Source organism: Aethalodelphis obliquidens, unplaced genomic scaffold (genome assembly GCF_003676395.1).
Source record: "Aethalodelphis obliquidens isolate GAN/ISIS:26980383/991018 unplaced genomic scaffold, ASM367639v1 scaffold11, whole genome shotgun sequence".
In the NCBI taxonomy this organism is placed as follows: domain Eukaryota; kingdom Metazoa; phylum Chordata; class Mammalia; order Artiodactyla; family Delphinidae; genus Aethalodelphis; species Aethalodelphis obliquidens.
Window position 1 is genome coordinate 11,714,433 of NW_020837955.1, and position 18,479 is coordinate 11,732,911.

Consider the following 18,479-nt stretch of genomic DNA (forward strand, 5'->3'; position numbering starts at 1 on the left):
TAGTGAAGATGATTTACAGTTGCCAGAGACTGGAAAATAATCGGATTCCCAAGTTCTATTTGTTTTCTTTGCTCTTTCTTCCCACCAAAAGCTCAGCGATGTTCTTTGCGGGCTGGGGCGAGGAACAGAGAGAAGAAACAGAAGGGTAACCTAAACAGGTGGCTCTGGAAGCCAGGAAGGGCCATCACAGTCCTCGGTCCAGAGGGAGAGAAAAACAGTACTGAGTTCAATAGGGACTATTTCTTTTTCCTAACAGTAATATGTGTCAGAAATACTTAGGTCCATGGCTTCCCTGGTGGCGCAGTGGTTGACAGTCCGCCTGCCGATGCAGGGGACACGGGTTCGTGCCCCAGTCCAGGAGGATCCCACATGCCGCAGAGCGGCGAGGCCCGTGAGCCATGGCCGCTGAGCCTGCGCGTCCGGAGCCTGTGCTCCACGACGGGAGAGGCCACAACAGTGAGAGACCCGCGTACCCCACATACACACACACAAAATACTTAGGTCCATAAAAATGCCTTCATAAATCCTGCCTGAATGGGTTCAAAGCAGCAACACACAACACAGTGCATACAATATTTTCTTATCAGTCAAAATCTAAACATGTAAATTGAACTTACCTTATAGAATTTGATAATATCTTCCTTGGTAAGTGTTTTTAAATAGGCAACTTCTGTATTATCTAAAAAAGTAATCAAACAAGAATTTACAATATTTTCATTTTAAGTATCCCAGAACACTACACTAAATGACAATATACTTCACTCCAACACTCTTAAGAATCCATCTTTCTGAGTGATCATCTGCTCCTGCAAGTAGTAAGGGAATAAATTTCAAGTAAAAAGTAAGAGGATATCCTGTCTCTCTAGTTATGAGCTGTTGGGTCTTGGGCTAGTCACTTCAAGTTTTCTGAGCCTCAGTTTCCTCATCTAGAAATTGGCGATAACAACTACTTAACTGACAATAACACAATACCAGGGGCACAGGGCAAATGCTCAATAAGTGGGAGGTATTGGGTTGGCCAAGAAGTTCACACAGGTTTTTCCGAAACATCTTATGGAAAAACTTGAATGAACTTCTTGGCCAACCCAGTACTATTAACAGTGAATCCAACTGCTAGAAAAATTTCAGGTAAGGAAACACAGGCCCAAAAAATGTTACTTGGCTGAGATCTTTGGCTTGTTGGTGTCACAGTGAGAACACAACCCAACTCTTTCTGACTTCTAGTGTGGCTGAGCGCACTCCACTGTTAATCTGTTCTAAGAAAGACAAAAGGAAGCTGATAAGCAGGACACTTTGGGGAGCACAGTCTCCCAAATCTAAAAGCACTGACAAATTTTGGGAGATCCCTCAAGGGAAACATTTGAACCCCTGCGCCTCCAGGGCAGCACCTGTCTCAAGAGAGTTCAATTTGCACATTTTCCGTTTAGAGTTATGAGAAATACCTACATATCTGTGCTCAGAGCCTCAGGGGCGTACTGAATGAACACAAAAAGTGAAATCAGATTTATTATTAGTGCATTATTATGAGACACAGATAGATCCAGCTCTAGTTCAGAGAAGGAAAAAAAAAAGCTAAAGTTTCTAATAGGAAATTGTTGTTACATTAAATAAGGATTCTTTAGAAGTGGTATGCCTCCACCCCCATCCCAAATCATACTGGAACATCACCTACAAAACAAATACCATTTTGTAGAATGGCATCAATGTCCTCAAATGTTTTACTTACATGCCATGAATGTTGGGGCCCTAATTTTGTCTTACCTCTGTCAAAATTGTATTGCTGGGAGATGATTTCCCCCCAGTATTTAGCACACTCTGCAGACAGTTTCTTTGGTTTGTCTAGTCGACGAATCGCTAATGCTTGGATGTGTTTTTGGAAGGCCTCTTCTGTCATGTCCTCTATGGACTTTTCCATGGTAATTAAGAAAGCTTCCACTCTGCTTTCTAGGTAGTGAGGTGGCTTTTCCGACTGGATGATGAACCGTAAGCCCTGTATGCCATTGGCTCGGCGTGGCCCACTGAAGACAATATAGCCTGAAACGCAAACACCAGCCAGTCAGGACCTTGGCATTTGAGACATGGGTCACTCTTAATCTTTCAAAAATTATCCTGTCAGAGCAAATAAAATCTACTTTCGGGCTTTATATTATTCACCTCTGAAGAAATGAGCAATTAAAATATCTTCAGTTCCTAAGGACAGGGCAGAAGAGCTCTCTGAAGAATAGTTAGAAATTTGGAGATAAAACCCTTGTTTATCTTTCAAACTCAATATTCCCAGGCTCCTCCCTATCTGCTAGTTAATCCCCTTCAATCCATGTTAAAGTTATTCTCGGGCTTTCCCTGGTGGCGCAGTGGTTGAGAGTCCGCCTGCCGATGCAGGGGACACGGGATCGTGCCCCGGTCCAGGAAGATCCCACATGCCGTGGAGCGGCTGGGCCTGTGAGCCATGGCCGCTGAGCCTGTGCGTCCGGAGCCTGTGCTCCACAGCGGGAGGGGCCGCAACAGTGAGAGGCCCGCGAACAAAAAAAAAAAAAAAAAAAAAAAGTTATTCTCATCCCTATGAAATGTTGGACTCATTTTCATCCCTTAACCATTGTCCTAGCTCGGCTTCCTTTCATGTCCAAGTTCCTTATGTGAACTTGCCTCCACTATTGCATTTCTTGCTAGATAACCCATTCCTGGACCAACTCCATTCAGACTGCAAATCTTTAGACCAAGTAACTGAAGGTCATACTTCCATTGTCACCTTGTGAGCTCATACACTACCTACCGTCTACATCTTTCCTAAACAGCATTCGTGGCTTGCCTTCTCCAGCTGCTCTGCCCCAAACCACACCTCCCTTCCTTCAGCATAGCCTTTAGAGTTTGAACACTCTTAGTAGCATTTGCCACACTGTACTACAATTATTCCTTAACAGGTCTGCATCCCTGACTAGATTGTGAGCTCCATGAAGGAAAAGACCATCCATAACTTATCCACTTTTGCTGTCCAGCATCTACCATTGTGGTTATTTAAAAAAAGATTGTTACTTGGGGACACTCACCCAAATCCTTTTTCATTGGTTATTCAATGTACATTACTGGGGCTTGTTTCCTTCCTTAATTGATCACACCTGCCAAGATCTCCAAGGCTTTTAACAGTGCCTAGAACTCTGCCAAAACATTTCCTCAACAGACACTTACTGACTACCTTCTATGTGCCCCAGGCTTGGGAAACAAAGATGAATAAAAGAAAATACCTGCCCCCTCAATGAACCCAAAATTCAGTAAATCTAAGCTTCTGTGGATGGCTTGCTTCCCACCTTGTCACCCATAACAGACTTCCCTTAGCATCCCACCCAAAATGACCTTTTTATAGACTCGTATGTAATGTAAACACAGTTCATCTCCTTACGAACTGCTGTAATGTCCATAAGATGTTAATTGCTTATCTTCTAGAAGTGGATTCCCCACAAACAGGCTTTCACAGTCTTTCTGAGTACAGCACGCCTGAAGCATCATGCTAGGGGACTGTACATGTGGAGAATGCTCTCGAGGACAATGGCTGTTCCTCAAGGACTGAGGTATCCTGCCATCCCCTGCTCCCCCCTCACCCAGCTGTTCCTTGGTGCGCAGGGTGTTGAAGCATGGCTCGGAGATGATCTGACAGAAGAGCTCCAGAAACATGTTCTCCGAGGTGCTCTGCATGTCTGTTTGGTAGTATATCTCGATGCCACAGTTATTGTGAACTTCATTCCTCTGCTGATAGACAAACCATCCTCCTAGGAAGTTTCAAGAAGACAGCAACACGTTCAAAAATTTATTTAGGGTTTAATAAAGTTACTGTTTTGTTTGGCTGTTAGGAAGTTGCTCAGTTCGGTTGGTGTCTTTTGGCAGTTCCAAACTATTACAATTAATTCATTAAGAATGTGAAACTCAACTTACCCAAGGGAATGCTAATACAGTGATCTGTACTTGGTAGGCCCTCTATAAATACTCACTGACTTTAAAGGGCAAAACACTTATAAAAAACCCATTTTATGACTAAGTATTGATGCTAAATGAGATCCATTGTTAATGAAATCTACAATGTAGTGTACGTACTAGATTAGAACTAGCTAATAGCTATAAGAACTTCAACAGAAATACGACCTATGTTTTAATAACCATACAAAACAATTTCTAAATGACTAGTTGTGCCAGTATCTACTTAGCATTCTATTTCTAATATTGTTTACCAACACCCACACTGAAGGTCAATTCACAAATTTACACAAATGTGCACAGTGCTTAGAGATGACTTAGCCTAACGCCTTACTTTAGAGATGAGGAAACTAAGACCCTGAGAAGCGGGGTGACTTGTCCAAGGACACAAAGTTGGATGGTGGAGAGCTAAGACAAAAACGCAGATATGCTGATCAAGTATTCATCAAAGTTATAAACAGATGGCCATGCTTTATGATCGGACAACTATTCCATGAGCAGTAAATGTGACTAAGCAAATACACCGTGCTTAGTCACTGCCTGATGACCATGTGCTATGGTTTTTGAATGGCAGTTTGTTCGTTCATTCAATCATCTGTTCTTTCAGCTGTACCGAGCGGCTTGTGGGATATTAGCTTCCCAACCAGGAATCGAACCAGGGCCCTAGGCAGTGAAAGTGCAGAGTTCTAACCACTGGACCACCAGGGAATTCCCTTGAATGGTAGTTCCTGATTCTCCCTCTCTGCCATGCTGCGGTGACTGAGGAACAAACTAAGTGAAGTTTGAAAGTAACCATTACCAGGTCTGTAATGACTGGCCATGCAGAATAGCAGTGCTGTGCTCAAAGTGTCTTTGAGCATTCAACAGAGAGATCCTGAGGTAATGCTTTAGTAGCTACTCAAGTGAGCCAGACACAGACTCCAGCCTTAAGAAATGTACAGCCTAACGGGGGAGATGGAGATGCACTTCAATCCCAATACAAGAGAAGAAGTGCTGAGTAGGTTAAACAAGGAAAGGTTCAGAAAACCTGTGCTGGGGGTTCAGAAGAGGAAGCGATTACTTTTAGAAAAAGTTCAAAGAAAAAAATCAATGCTTCTCATCCCTGGTCTAACATACTTCCCACCATACAGTTCCGAACAATATTGAAAATAATGCTTAATGAGTTCTATATCAAAGGAAACCACTGTTAATGTAAAAGTAACCCAACATTGCAAACTCCAATATATTATTATCAATTCTTTATATTAATTCCTTATCAAATATGCATGCAATGAATACATGGTGTTATCTGCACCTGAGTCTTCTGCCAAAGACTCCTATGCACTCCTAATTCTAATTTACATTTTTTATAAATAAATTTTATTTCATGCTTCACAGTCAACATTTCTTTAGTTTTGTGATTTTTCCCTAACTCCTCTATACTCAATTACCAGTCAATTCCAGTATCATTCTCTTCAAAATAACTGCCTACCTCCAATTTTACCTCTTTGGCACTCCTACAGATAATTTTCCTGCAGAATTATCTACCTCTAGCTATAAATAGTAGAGGATCCCAGTAGATCTTTACCATAAAACTATACATTATCATCCAAGTGACTTCAACTCATCTGTAATCACACACAATATTATGTCAAAGTAGTCCATTACCAAAGATATAACATTTCCACTTACTGTCAGGGAGCTGAACTTCTCTATACCGAACCAGCTGACTTGGAAGGAGAGGTTTTGTATGAGCATGTTCAATAAGGGTGTCTTCAACCATCTGCATAATTCCTAATGCAGCCTGTGGAAGAAGATAGGTCATAGCACATTACAAATCACAAATGTATCTTGATTAGATAGTAGCCCATGCAATATGAAACAACATGCTTGTGAAACAAACTAACCTAGTTTATCATAAAAGTGGATTTTTAAATCTTAAATACATTTGATCCTGTTCAAATGGATAAAAACTGAACTCATCAATTTGCAACAGAGTCAGTATGGTAGTAGTGAAGAGAAACAGAGACCCAGACAATCATCAGCACTGATCTCGATTCTGGGGAAAAGGCACTGCCAAAGCTGGAGAGGTATTGATGATGGAAAGGTGGTCCCACGTCAATGACCCACACCAGACAACTGGGGCTATAGCAAAGCAAAGGAGGTAAGCATGAGGCTTTATTCTGAATAAAACTGACCTGGGGAAGAATACTGTCTCAGCCACTTATTAGCACCTGACCTTGGCATATTGTTTTGGAGGCAATATAACAGAGTGGTAGAGAGTGTGGGCTTTTAAGACAGACTACCAAGGGAATCTGGAATGCTTTCCACGTGCTAAACACTTAGAATATACTATTTAATTTAATCCTTATAAGTAATTTTACCGATAAGGAAATTGAGCATAGAGAGATTAAGACGTTTTCAGAAGATTACATAACTTGTAAGCGGAGGAGTCAAGGTTTGAATCCAGGCTGATTCTACACCATGTGCTCTTATCCACTACACAGTCCTGCTGTCCTACAGAGTAGGGATAATTATTCCCATTTCCTTCAATGATTGCAAGAGGCAGGCAAAAACAGAGGAGACAGCTGTGAAAGTAGGTCCACAGTTAACCATGATCATTCTGCTCCCCCTATACCCTCCCCTACCCTCCTGCACAGGGCAGGGAAGCCTGAGTCAACACTACTGTGCTTATACAGCCACACTGTGGTGGTTAGTTCGTAATCTTAGACCAACTAGGGTAAAATTTTCTCTTGCAATGATGCACAAAAGATTATTGCTAAAACCTCAATCCCGCACCTGCTTTGCTATGTTTCCATGGAGAAGGGCTTCAATGTGCAGCCGCGACAGGAGCTGAGGTATGAAGGCCTTAAGGCGAGGAAGGGTAACATCTGTAAACAAGAGTAAGAAATAGTAAGCTCTACCTATAAGGTTTTTTAAAAAAAAACTCTGAGGTAATTTGAGATTTACAGAAGAGTTGCAAAAATATTACAGGGAGTTCCCATGTACCCTTCACCCAGTTTTCTCTTATGTTAACATCTTCAACAACCATAGGATGATGATCAAAACTAAGAAGTTAACACTGGGACAATACTATTAACTAAAATACAGACTTTATTTGGATTTCAGGTTTTCCACTAATATCCCTTTTCTGTTCCAGGATCGAATCCACAATCCCACCTTGCATTTAGTTGTCATGTGTCCTTAGTTTCTTCCAATCTGTAACAGTTCCTTGGTCTTTCCTTGCCTTCCATGACCTTAAGATTTTTTTTTTTTTTTCCCAGTACGTGGACCTCTCACTGTTCTGGCCTCTCCCGTTGCGGAGCACAGGCTCCGGACGTGCAGGCTCAGCGGCCATGGCTCACGGGCCCAGCCGCTCCGCGGCATGTGGGATCCTCCCGGACTGGGGCACGAATCCGCGTCCCCTGCATCGGCAGGCGGACTCTCAACCACTGCGCCACCAGGGAAGCTCTGACCTTAAGAGTTTTAAGCAGTACCGCTCAGTTATTTTATAGAATGCCCTTTATTGGGGCTTGTCTAGTGTTTTCTCGTGCTTAAATTGAGCTTCTGTATCCTGAGAAAGAATACCCCAGAGGTAATATGTCTTTCTCAGGGCATCACGTCGGGGGCACATGATGCTGTTACGCTGTAATACTGGTGATGTAAACACTGACCACGTGGCTATAGTACTGTCTGCCAGGGGACTGTTTTAATCTTTTGGTTATAATTAAGTAACTCATGTATGCTCTACAAGCAATTAGGAAAAGCCACCCCACCAATGCCTTCTTTTCCCATTATAATTTTTAAATATTTACTTTGGAGGAAATACTTTGAGACCACACAAATATTTTGTCCTTACTTAACTTTTACCCACTAATTTAGCATTCAATGGTGGATATTGCCTGTATCAATTATTATTATTATGGAATCCTAATAGTGAATTTTCTGTTCTTCTCATTACTTTTACATGTACTGATTTAATTCTTCAGTAAAGAAGAGTTGTCCCTTCTCCATTAGGACACCATACTAATAAATGCTACAATGGATGCTAAAATTAGTGAATAAAATTTAAAGAGAGACATAGGAAGGGAATTAACAAGTGCTTACTATGCATCAGGCATTTTATAGATGTTATCTTATAAACTATAAATTATGCGTTATTATCCCCATTTTAAAGGTGAGAAAACTGAAGTTAAGAAAATTTAAGTTTCTTGTCCAAAGTCATCAAGCTAGTAAGTGGCAGAGCTGCATTTGAATCTAATTCCAAAATGCATACCCATCCCACTCCACTGCACTGCCCTAGAAGTCCCCTTCACTAGACCCCTCAGCTCTCTCTGCAAACTTCTATAACAATACTCAGTCTCTTTGCCTCTACAAAAAACAATCTGTTTTACATTTACGCTTTGCCACTAGACTGGAGCTCCTTGATCCAAGAAACCCCACCTAATTGATCATTTTTTAATCTCAAGCACCTGCAGTCTGGCGCCTGGTGCATAGCAGGCAGGCAGTAAATGCGGTTGGACCACACTGAATTCTGAGGTTCTTGCTACCCTGGCACCTGGAGAGCTGACAGATGTAGAGTCACGGGGGAGCCAGCCTCTCATATTGAGTTGTCTCCAGATTAAGCCATGTTGGCATTACCGGATTATTGATGAATATATATATCAAAATAGAATGATTATTAGAGCAGAAAATTTCAGCCGAAAAAGTGCTGACTTTCTCTTTATAAAACACATTTTAGGAAGGCATCACACGCCTATGTGAAACTTTAGAACTAATTCTGCTTACAATTCATATACCATCTGACCCAGAATCTAACAAAGGGGGTGGGAATCCCCAAATCTCTGCTTTTGGATCATGCTGAATGCAGGTTCGGTCTCTTGAAAATGTATTTAAAATCAATTATGTGGTATTTTTTAAAAAAGGTAAAATTCCTGCTTGTTACAACCGGATGTGACTCATAATCATTTTACAAAGAAAAGTGTATTAACTGTCCAGATTAAAAACGTATCTGTTCTAGTTAATGAATTTTATAATCTATATGCCTACTCAACCAATAAAATAATGACCTTCAATACTTTGCTCTTGATTTGTCACTAAAGTCATCAAAGGCGCAGTGATACATAATAAGAAAGGACTTGTCATAAAAGATCATTAAAGGACTTCCCTGGTGGCGCAGTGGTTGAGAGTCCGCCTGCCGATGCAGGGGACACGGGTTTGTGCCCCGGTCCGGGAGGATCCCACATGCCGTGGAGCGGCTGAGCCCATGAGCCATGGCTGCTGGGCCTGCGCGTTCGGAGCCTGTGCTCCGCAACGGGAGAGGCCCGCGTACCGCAAAAAAACAAAAACAAAAACAACAAAAATGCCTAAGCATTCTTTCTGTGTGATAAGACTTTCAAGCTCAGCCCTTTTTTCCTTTTTTGAAAACTTCAATATTAACAAGGTAAGTGCTTGGGTCAAAACACTGTCATCTGCAGAAATCTGTTAACAGTAATAACTGACTATTGTGGGTCCAGGTTGAAAACAGCAAATGTGGTTATAAACTGCCTGAATACAAAAGCCACTTCAAAGGCCACCACTGCTTTTCTAAAAACAAAAACAAAACAAAAACAAAAACAAAAAAACCCAAAAAACAGTATGCACAGCTGGCTTTAATGGAACTACAAGTCATTAGAAAGCATAAATACTAGGTAATAGGATAAAACCAAAATGATTTTAGAAAAGAATGAAGAAAGCATTAGGCTATAAGTAGAAAGAGTCTCACCATCCAGGGCTTCTTTCAATTCATCTTTAGTCCAGGCCACTTCAGTCATCAGCAAGCGGAGGTAGTACATGGCGTGCTGGTGAGGCTGTTCAGCTCGGAAATTGTTAAGAGATCGCATATACTAGTGAAGGGAGACGTGGGTTTGTTAATTTTATCGATCTTTTTAAAATCATTTCAAAAGGTCAGCTATAATCAAACTTCATTTTGCATAAATGATGTGTTAAATGGGATGCAGAGATATCTGCTTCATCTTCCTTTTCGAAGTTATGTAATTTAGAATGGGACTTACTCCTCTCTCCCTTTGATACATAGTTAAACTAAAGAGCATGCTTTTTCTTTCTTTTTTCTTGAAGTCTTATTTTTTTAAAGTAATTTTTTTGTTTTTTGTGCCCATAATTAAGAAATGTAAAGTTAAAGTTAAGAAATGTAAAAGGTAAAATTCTGAGAACAGAACTTCAATTAAATTCAATTAAAATATATGTTCCTTATAACACCAGAAATAGTATCAGGAGTGAGGTGTGTACACTGAGTCTTAAAAATGATTGCGGACCTCCCTGGTGGCGCAGTGGTTAAGAATCCGCCTGTTAATGCAGGGGACACAGGTTCGAGCCCTGGTCCGGGAAGATCCCACATGCTGTGGAGCAACTACGCCTGTGCACCACAACTACTGAGCCTGCGCTCTAGAGCCCGTGAGCCACAACTACTGAGCCCGTGTGCCACAACTACTGAAGCCCATGTGCCTAGAGCCCATGCTCTGCAACAAGAGAAGCCACCACAATGAGAAGCCTGCACACCTCAACGAAGAATAGCCCCCGTTCACCGCAACTAGAGAAAAGCCCGCATGCAACAACGAAGACCCAACGCAGCCAAAAATAAATTAAATAAATAAATTTTAAAAAACGATTGCATGTTGTATTTTCAAAAGGTTTATTTTTTTTTTTTTTTGCCATACTGCAAGGCATGAAGGATCTTACTTCCCTGACCAGGGATCGAACCTGTGCCCTCTGCAGTGGAAGCTTGGAGTCTTAACCACTGGACCACCAGAGAAGTCTTGGGCATACTTTTTCTTTGTCCAGGCTGCTGCTTTAACCCCAGCATCTGACATGTACTCTAAGTACCTTCACTACGGGATCTCTTTCATCTCTCAGAAAGTTATCCCCAGTTTTCAAGGCCTCCATCTCTTGGCATCCTTTAATTCTTCACCATAAGGTCATCCCAAAAGTCTCTCTAAGCAAGCAACATGGATATGTATATATATAAAATATTGAATCTTGATTTGAAAACTGATGATAATTTCTTTGGGTGTACAATGAAGGTCATAGTTTGGCTTTTAAAGTAGCTATCCATCCCATATTTCCATTACTGGACCAACCATGAGTTGAATTTAAGTGGAAGATAACATCAAGTCTAAATAGTCTGCCCTAATGTGACAAGGCTGCATGGAAGGCTGAGGTCCCTCCTGCAGAATAGAGGGTTCTTCTTTTTTTTTTTTTTCCCTTTTTATTTATTTATTTGTTTGTTTGTTTACTTATTTATTTTTTATTTTTGGCTGTGTTGGGTCTTCATTGCTGCACGTGGGCTTTCTCTAGTTGCAGCGAGCGAGGGCTACTCTTCGTTGCAGTTCACAGGCTTTTCACTGCGGTGGCTTCTCTTGTTGCAGAGCACAGGAGCTAGGCACGTGGGCTTCAGTAGTTGTGGCTCATGGGCTCTAGAATGCAGGCTCAGTAGTTGTGGCGCATAGGCTTAGCTGCTCTGCGGCATGTGGGATCTTCCCAGACCTGGGCTCGGACCTGTGTCCCCTGCACTGGCAGGCAGATTCTTAACCACTGAGCCACCAGGGAAGCCCTAGAGTGTTCTTCTTAAATGGAGGTTGGATGAAACCTTCAAGGAGTCCCTGAAAGCCACTAGGTCTACCTCAGGCTCCTCTCTGAAAGTCAGTGCTATCCTAGCTCTTAGGGCCTACAGAGAAAGGGGCCAGGTGTCCACCAGAGTCTCCCAGGCTTTCCTTCTGGATAGAGTATAGGATTCAGCAAAGATAGGATAAAATGACTGCCACAGGGTTATGAATGCTTCTTTTCCTCCTCGCCTCTTTTTCAAAAATGTTCATAATGTGGCAGTATCACCTTATGAATTAAAAAATTATAAAAATAAGTTGAGAAAACTTACTGCCTCTTTGATAATTTCAAATCTTTTTTCATCAATCTCAAAGGTAGCCATTTTTTCAATGATCTTCTTTAGCAAAATTGGCTGCTTGTCATTATAACCTTTCACCGAGAGCTACGGAAAGAGTTCAGGATATTAAAAGTCTAAAATTAACATGAAACAACTTCAACTTGACTTTAAAACATGCAGAAAATCCCCAAACCAGGTGTATCAAAATAAAAATAAAACAAGAAATTAAATGAATTTCATTTCTCATAAATATAGTTCGACACTTAGGAAGATAACATTGACCATCTTTATTTACTAATATCCAAAAGCATATGCTTTTCCTAAACAAAAACAATAGCAGGAAAACTTACCTGGTGCCAAACTACGGCAGTACACACTATATATCATCAAAATTCAAGTTCTCATTAAGTCAAAATTAATTATAGAATGTGTTTTAAATTTAACCTTCAAAAAGAATTTCTAAAGAATGGCAGGCTTAAGATTTTTATAGTTGTGTTAAGAAGGTAAAAATCATAGGGGAGGGTTACCTAGCAAACTACTGGATATGTCCCCAAATTGTTTATATTTAAATATTTTTAAAAATCATCTTTTAAGAAATCAGGAAGTCCCAATTTTGTATCATATGGCATTTTGCCACTTTTCTTGTCCAATGTTGCCCAATAATGGTCCATAGGTCTCACTACTTGCTTGTTTGATGAGTTCTGCTGATGTACCAAAAGCCAGTGGCAAAACAGATGTGAAGTAAGGATACACTGTATGTACTGTCTGGATTTTGCCTTAGGACAATTTACTTTAATAGTTTCTGAAAGCATAACGTTTTGAAAAGCAGGGGAAGCCTATTATCACATTTCCTACTATTATATTGCCACATGGTGGCACCAACAGAGGTTAGAGGATACACTGGAACTAGAGTATCTCTGGACGCCTCTACCTTATGAAAATTGATAGGCAAGGGGCTTCCCTGGTGGTGCAGTGGTTGAGAGTCCGCCTGCCGATGCAGGGGACACGGGTTCGTGCCCCAGTCCGGGAAGACCCCACATGCCACGGAGCGGCTGGGCCCGTGAGCCATGGCCGCTGAGCCTGAGCGTCTGGAGCCTGTGCTCCGCAACGGGAGAGGCCACAACGGTGAGAGGCCCGCGTACCGCAAAAAAAAAAAAAAGAAAAAGAAAAAGAAAAAGAAAATTGATAGGCAAGTATCTCAGCAGGAGTGAAGGTCACTGCCCATGGAAAGCACATCCTGTACTGTGGGAACTAGACTGACAACTAGCAGAAAGCCCATCTGTCACACATTAAAAATGATTTATTTTAATGGTGATATGCTATTAAAACTCAACAGCAAAAAATAAACCATAGATTATTACTTTTCTATTTGGATTTTATTTTGACCTCTAAGCTTCAAATTTCCCTGGACTCTGAGAATGGTTAGGTTATATATATTCTTATACATTAAACAAAAACTACCAGAAAAGTTACTTGTATGAAGAAAAAAAGTCACTGCAAAATAAATAAAATTTAAAAACCCTAAAACCTTTTGTATAGAATTAGAAAGAGTACACAGTGCATGCTCTCATTTTAGTTGTTATGAAAACATACAACATATTTTTAAGAAAAGTGAAGGTGAATGTGTGCTAGAAGAGGGATGTTAATTTGGAAATGAGATATAAGTTTGGAAACATAACAGAAACGGTTTCAAGAGAAAGGATCTAGTTATTTCTTGGGATGCATTTAATAATGTTTATCTTAAAACACACTTAAAAGCAGTTAATGATACATGCTACAAAATAAATTAAATGAAAATGTCAGTCGTATTTGAACACAGGAACTTTCTACTACTGTCAGCAGAAATAAAGAAGCTTATAATATAAGTAAAATTCAGCACCACAACAGTAACTATGGGTATCTTTCACTTACAGATGTTAATATATTCAAATACATGGAAAGAACAACATGCTTTCAGGGTTAATAAGTTAAACATTTCAAGCAGAGGAACATGCAAATAAACGTAGCATAAATACATGTTCACAAGATGCACTAAACTCTACTAAATCATTTGTTAGTGGAACTAATACTAACTTGAGTTCTTCAATCATTAAAAAGGTGCAAGGAAAAAACCATCAATCTTCTTGTTTTAAAATGCAGAAGTTAATAGTTTTCCCAAGCTCAACATAATGCTTAAACGGTGTGACGCCTTTTCTTTCGTTTTCATTTTACTTACAAGTATTGCATTCATTCCTGATGCAATGCCATAGCTCAAACCTGAGAGGCGTGCTGCATATGTATACTCTTTTAAATCATCCTTCAATAACCTGATAAACAGGTATGTCATGTTGCAATGGAGAGGATCAGCATAAATGTAGCGACTAACAAAAAGAAAAACAAAAGAAATGCTTTGATACCTCAAGCAGTGGCATGGTAATGAAGAAACATGACCGAAGAGTATGAATATGCAGCCTCATGATCTGAATTTCTAGGGAAATAGTATAGGCCAACCTTTTGTTTTACAATGGCAGGAAGACTTCATTCTCTGTTGTCAAAGACCAAGACTTCAGATACAGAATGGGAGAGAGAGGTCTAAACCTAAATCAGGGTCCAATTTTGTTTTGAGGAGAAAAATATGACAGTCTGATGAAAGATGTTTAAAAAAAAAGAAATCAAGGAAAATTTGCATAATATGAATGGCATATTGCTGAATACTTAACAGTAAGAGCTAACTTAAAAATTAAATGATGCGAAAATATGATTAGTCACAAAAAAAAGAAATTAAACTCACACCCTCAATCAAAAATGCTTCCAGCAAATCAATATAAAAAATGTTGATGAGTGGAAGGCTCTAAGACGTGGGTACTTACATACATCCCATAGATGGTATTTTGGAGGTCATAGCTCAAGCCTGCTAGCTCTGCTGCATATGCATACTCGTTGAGTGAGTCTTTGAGGAGCTCAAGGTACAAATAGGCCATGTTACAGTGCAAGGGGTCCACATAAGCAAATGGGCTGGAAGAAAATGTTGACAGTAAAATAGCTGATTTATTACTTCCCAATGTGATATGGCCTTTCGAGATGGATCAAGGAACTGAACAGGGGTTAAAATAACTTCCTGAAGATACACTTTGAATACACATGAACTCTCATGAGGAAAAAAACAAGATGTTTAAAAAAGAAGCTTGAAATATGCTATGTGTGCTGGTAGTGGTGAAGAGGGAGAAGGAATTGCTTACCCCAGATGGCGTGGTAGAACTGACAAGTTAGAAACACCGCGTAGGTAAGGAGGAACAGGCCAAAACGCATGCCTACATTTAGGCTAATAGGAGAAGGCATGGCTGACAGAGCTGATAACAGCATGTGTGTGTCCTCCTTCTCCCTCTAAGCAAGCCATACCCTTGGTGGACAGGAGGATGAGATTGAGAAATTTGTGTGCTATGATTATATAAACTTAAAAGGGAAAAACTGAGACTTGAAAGAGAAAGATTAAGACCTGTGAAAATGTTAGCTTATCTCTTGAGTTTCCTCCCAAACCAAGAGACTGGAACACTGTCAGTAAAGTAATTGATAATATCCATCATACAACTACAGCCAGAACTAGGAAAAAATATTAAAACAGGAAAATTTTTAAATGAGAAAGAGCAACAAAAGAGAGGAAATAATTACAGAGTGCAAGAGCTAAATAGGACCACAGAGATGACCTGACTTAAATCTTCGTTTCCCAAATAAGAAGCATCACTTTCCTCATGTCACCTGGGCTAGTAGCAGCAGAGTCAGGATTCAGATTTGAGTCAAATGACCTATTCATTTGACTATGTGACACTGCTTACCTTTATGAGAAGCAAGTAAAAGATTCCTTCATTCAACAAATATGTACTACATTCTCACTATAGTGCTAGGCACTTCTCTAGGTACTGGGAATAAAGAAGGAACAAATCAGGCAGAGTCCCTGACTTCTCAGAGTTTAGAGCCTAGTTGGAAGAGACAAATAATAAATTTAAATATGATACATCAGGTGGTGATAGTGTTATGGAGAAAAATTATGCAGGGTCAGAGGAACAGGAGTGATGGGTAGTGGGACAGGAAGATTGCTAATTTACATAAAATTATTATTAATAAATTAAATTGTTATTATTAAAATTATTATTAATTATTAATCAAGGCCACTCTGAAAGGTGACATCTGGGTCCAGACCTGAAGGAAGCAAAGGAGCAAGCCCTGGGGATATCTGGGTGAACTTTCCAGGCTGAGGAAACAACCAGTACAAAGGACCTGAGGTAGCCTCGTGGCTTGGTTTGTTTGGCAGCAAATTAAAAATTTCACTCTATCTATAGCACAGTAAATATAACCGACGCACTGACATCAGAGCCAGAAATTTTATCAAAAACTGATAATTAAGTAAAAATAGGGGTAAAATGCTTAGCTACAGAGAACTGAAATCAAAGAGAAAATTCTAAAGCTATACATTCTCCACCTGGCAAATCTAAATAACACTCCGTGATTTAATTTTTTAAGTATTATACATGAAGACAGACTTCCTTCTTTAGTCAAACAGAAGGAAGCAGTTCAGAAACTTACTAGCACAACTCACAAAAGCATCAAAGCAAAAGAGAGTCCTTGAAAGGGTTCATCCCCACAGGCACCCTTAGGTGGAAGTGCAAAGCTAGAAAAAAACAAATCTGGGAGTTCAAAGTCATATGGATCAAGCTCAGAACGCAATTCCAAGAAGTGTCCTAAAATGCTGCATCCACAGCAGCTATGCTGGTGAACTGGAGAGGGTCCTAAACTAACTTTTAAAAGAGAACATGATTCAAGTGGAATTCTTAAATCCTGGTTCACTTGTTCACTTAAAACATACTATTTTGTAACCAGATGTTATATGCTTAAATATGGATCACAGAGTTTTAAAAACTGTACATATGCATAATATTATCCTATTTCTGACAAGATTAAAAGGATAGACACAAACAGAAAATTTATTTAAGAACGTACAAGAAACCTAATAGTGTTTACCTCTAGAGAGACCAGAACACGGAGACGGATTGGTGGGAAGCAGACATTTTAAATTCTGAGAACTATGCTAGGCAGTTTAGAGAACGCAAACATATCAAATGGTCTCTCAAAAGGTATTCTGAAGCCAGATCATAGAAGCCAAATGGGAAAGTGTGACAAGCTGCTTAGAGGGTTAAAAATATCACTCTGAACTATCAAAAAATAAAACCAGCTTTGTAATGCTCTCTACCAACAGCAAGCCATAATCAGAAAGCCCATGTTTGATGTAAACAAACAAACAAACAAAAAACAACACCAACAATCTCAGCGCAGCTCTAGATAATCTATGAATCTCATGCTATAAATAAACAATGTTTACATCCCTACAGTCTCAACATACTTGTTTGTGAACTATTAACTTCCTACTTAAGAGATTCTTTTTCTCTTTTCTAAAACATTTAAAACACATCCAGCTTTAATTTCATGCCAAGCAAATCAAATAAAAATTAATGAAAAAGTTGATCATTACACTGAACATTATTAAAAAATGATAGGTTTATTTTATAAACACAAACCACTGAATTTTAGAAATATAAAATTATAGAGTGCAAACTCACAAAGTAAAATTTGAATTGAGTGATAACATTATCACACAGATAAAAGGAGATAGAGATAAACTAAAGATTTATACTGAGAAATCATTGCAACAGTAGCATTATTCATAAATTTTATTAAACATCTTCTACCAAGCCAGGGATACAGAAAGCAAAATCTGAGGGCTCCAGACAATTAAAGGGCTGGAAGAGATTCAAGATCATTTAGTAATGACTACCTCTTCTTCTGGGCAAGTTCCAGGAATATAAAACCAAAACCACAACAGAAAAAACCACCCCAAATTATTTAATCTTTCTTCAGTGAAACTTCTGGTGAGTCTACAGCCTTCCCTTAACAGGAAGGAGCAGCTTTCCTTTGTCTAGGCTAAAAAACTCTAATTCCTTTTATTTCCAGACATAGGTCCTTAAGGAAGCAAAGAAAACTTTCAGAAATGTAATTGTTGATTTTCATAGGAAGCTTTGTAGCTAGATTCATTTTACGTACCTGAAAAATTCAAAGTTGAGACAGGCCTTGGGCAAGAAAAACTTATCATCTTGTTTGAACCAGAGTTTGCTCATAGCTGTATCCTGTGATGGAGAAACAGTATGTTTAGGGAAATACAGGCACATTCGGCAAAAATCTTCAATCAAATCACTCTTCAAGAGGAGGAGGACAGAGGCAATAGCTGAGCTTTGTTCTGGAGAGACTGCTGTCCCATGGCCTTGAAGCATACTCAGAGGGTCAGCTGGTGGGAAGCTGGAGAGATGACTGGTGATTCCAGTAGTAGAGAGAAATCACCCTCTTATCAGCACCCTGGGTCAAAGAGATGGGGACACAGTGGAGGAAGAGACAGACAGGTGAAGCCAATACCAACTGTCCTGTCCCTGTCTTTCTGGATGCAGGGACACAGAGGCAGGAGTCCTTGGGGGCGGGTGTGTGTGTGTGGCAGCCAGCCACCAAAGTGGGCCACATGGATCCCTGCCTGCTGGAATTCACACCCTTGTGTGGTCCTCTCTCCTGCACTGGACCAGGG

At 40.0% G+C, this 18,479-nt stretch overlaps 1 protein-coding gene across 11 annotated transcripts in view; it reads right to left on the reverse strand.

The window, feature by feature from the left end:
* The window catches only part of IDE (insulin degrading enzyme), a 113,190-nt gene that overhangs the window by 8,659 nt on the left and 86,052 nt on the right, over nucleotides 1-18,479 (reverse strand). For 8 of the 11 annotated variants that reach the window (XR_003433826.1, XM_027112052.1, XM_027112047.1 and 5 more), the window contains 9 exons: nucleotides 17,951-18,033; nucleotides 14,728-14,872; nucleotides 11,873-11,983; nucleotides 9,707-9,827; nucleotides 6,742-6,833; nucleotides 5,635-5,746; nucleotides 3,594-3,761; nucleotides 1,762-2,034; nucleotides 618-679 (listed from right to left, as the gene is read on the reverse strand). Coding sequence is in view for 10 of the 11 variants with exons in the window: in XM_027112052.1 (XP_026967853.1) it covers nucleotides 618-679; nucleotides 1,762-2,034; nucleotides 3,594-3,761; nucleotides 5,635-5,746; nucleotides 6,742-6,833; nucleotides 9,707-9,827; nucleotides 11,873-11,983; nucleotides 14,728-14,872; nucleotides 17,951-18,033 (1,167 nt within the window). In the remaining variant the exon portion in view is untranslated. Of the gene's footprint in view, nucleotides 1-617; nucleotides 680-1,761; nucleotides 2,035-3,593; nucleotides 3,762-5,634; nucleotides 5,747-6,741; nucleotides 6,834-9,706; nucleotides 9,828-11,872; nucleotides 11,984-14,093; nucleotides 14,239-14,727; nucleotides 14,873-17,950; nucleotides 18,034-18,479 lie in introns of all 11 variants that reach the window. The other 3 variants (XM_027112048.1, XM_027112045.1, XM_027112050.1) reach the window with 2 other exon arrangements.